Source organism: Triticum urartu, chromosome 7A (genome assembly GCF_056163025.1).
Source record: "Triticum urartu cultivar PI428250 chromosome 7A, HENAU_Tu73, whole genome shotgun sequence".
Lineage (NCBI taxonomy): Eukaryota > Viridiplantae > Streptophyta > Magnoliopsida > Poales > Poaceae > Triticum > Triticum urartu.
In genome coordinates, this window is record NC_141879.1 from 690,385,163 (window position 1) to 690,387,264 (window position 2,102).

The following is a 2,102-nucleotide window of genomic DNA, read 5'->3' on the forward strand; positions in this document are numbered from 1 at the left end:
TGAAGCTGATGATGCCGATAGCGCCATGGCCTCCCTTGAGCTGGGGGCAACGTTGCAGCCCCCGCCTCGCCCTGCTCGAGCCAGCCACCTTTGTCAGTATCGAGGAGAAGGCCGTGAAGCGTCGGGCCCTGAAAGAGGCCCTCCTCGGCTGCTCTCCTAGCCTCCAGGGAAAAGCCATTTGTAACCAGGTGGTCGAGGCCGTGGTTCGCCCCCTGGGGAGGAAAGCAGTGCCGGAGCTCCGTTCTGCTGCGGCCATCCCGGCTGCCCCGGTGCACCGTCCTGAAGATGTGTAGATGCCCTGGGTTTGCTTTTATTGCCCCGAGCACCGTTGTTGTTGTTTCATCCCGCCTGTTTGGGAGGCTTGTATCGGTCTTTTCTTCTGCTTGTGCTCGGGTGCCGCCGTTGTGTCTCCATGGCTAGCCCACCCTGTGTCAAACTCTCTCTCCTCTCCTGGAACGTGCAAGGTTTAGGCGATCCCGATAAATGCGCCCGTGTCCGGGCAGCCGTCGAATCAATCAACCCTTGTGTCGGTTGTTTTCAGGAGATGAAGCTCGCTCACCTAGACTCCTTTAAGCTCGCCTCTTTCCTCCCAGGGCGTCTCTCGACTTTCACCGTCAAGGACGCCGACGGGAGCCGCGGGGGGATTGTTACAGCCTGGGATCCCCGCCTTTTTGACTTACTCTCTTCCACACCCTCCCGTTACTCTCTGACCACGGTCCTCCGCTCTGTCTCTAGGGACCTCTCTTTCACTCTCACAAACGTCTACGCTCCCGCCGATCACTCCTACACGCAGGCCTTGGTCGACGACCTGGAGGGGGTTGCCGCCTCTATTTCGCGCCCCTGGCTTGTTTTAGGAGATTTCAACCTCATCCGGAGACCGGGTGAGAAGAACAACAATCGTTTCGACGCCACCCGGGCGGCGACCTTTAACGCCATGATCAATGGACTTGGGTGGCTTGAGCTGCCGCTCTCTGACCGTCTTTTCAACTGGACCAATAAGCGCTCCCCCCACTCTCGCTCGCATCGACAGGGTGTTCTTCGACTCTGGGTGGGACGCCCTTTTTCCAGACTCCTCGCTCTGCTCTCGCCCCCGCACGGTCAGCGACCATGTCCCCCTGGTCGTCTCTGTCGCGTCAAAAATCCCAGCCTCCACCCGCTTCTTCTCTGAGACTGCCTGGTTAACTAATCCTCTCTTCCTCCCTTCCACTCTCCCTGCCTGGACGGGGTGCACTAGCGACCGGGATGCGGCCGGGGCCCTGGCCATGCGCAAAAAGGCTTTCAGGTCGGCGGCCAAAGCTTGGAAAAAGCAACACCGCTACATCCCAACTTTTAGGAATGACTGCTCCTTTATTATTGATCTCATGGATTTTCTGGAGGAGTATCGTTGTCTCTCTACAGATGAGGCTGCTCTCCGCTCGGATGCCCGTCTGGCTTTGGACGCTGCCATCATCAGGCAGGCGGCGTATTGGAAGCAGCGGGGGAAGTGCCGCGGCGTGCGGGAGGGGGATGAAAACACTCGCTTCTTCCACGTGCAGGCCTCCCAACGCCGGCGCGGGAACTGCATCCGCGTCCTCAACGTCGATGGCTCCCACGTCATGGGGCATGCAGCAAAGGCGGGGGCGCTTTTGGGCTTCTACTCCAGCCTCCTGGGCCGTGCGACACCGCCCGTCTGGCGTTTCGATGTTGCGGGCCTCCTCGCCGCCGCCCCCCGCGTCCACGGGCCCTCGCTTGTGGCCCCCTTCTCCACTGATGAGATCAGGCGTGCGGCCCTTTGCCTCGATTGCTCGAGCGCCCCGGGCCCCGACGGAATGGGCCCAACATTCTACCATGCCGCCTGGGGCACGATCGGGCGTGACATCGAGCGCCTGTTCGCCGCCATCTACGACGGGTAGGCTCGGCTTGACGGGATCAACAGGGCGTTCATCGCCCTGCTCCCGAAGAGCGAGGGGGTGCCGACGCCTGGCGGGTTCCGCCCGGTCTCTTTGCAAAACGCTGATATCAAGATCTTGTGCCGCGGCCTCACCACCAGGCCGCAGAGGCAGATCGGCTTGTTGATCGACGAGGATCAGTCCGGGTTCATCCCGGGGCGAAGCATCACCGAA

The 2,102-nt window shown here is 61.1% G+C and overlaps 1 protein-coding gene across 1 annotated transcript; it reads left to right on the forward strand.

Annotated features, from left to right (window-relative positions):
* The first annotated feature begins 941 nt into the window (after positions 1–941).
* LOC147961560 (uncharacterized) lies at positions 942–1,892 on the forward strand. The gene has a single exon (XM_087533860.1). The coding sequence runs from the start codon at positions 942–944 to the stop codon at positions 1,890–1,892; it is 951 nt and encodes a 316-aa protein (XP_087389986.1).
* Positions 1,893–2,102: the final 210 nt, after the last annotated feature.

What these genes read in the sequence shown, in the direction of transcription:
- LOC147961560 (XM_087533860.1), top strand. Translation starts at nt 942, where the DNA reads ATGGACTTGGGTGGCTTGAGCTGCCGCTCTCTGACCGTCTTTTCAACT.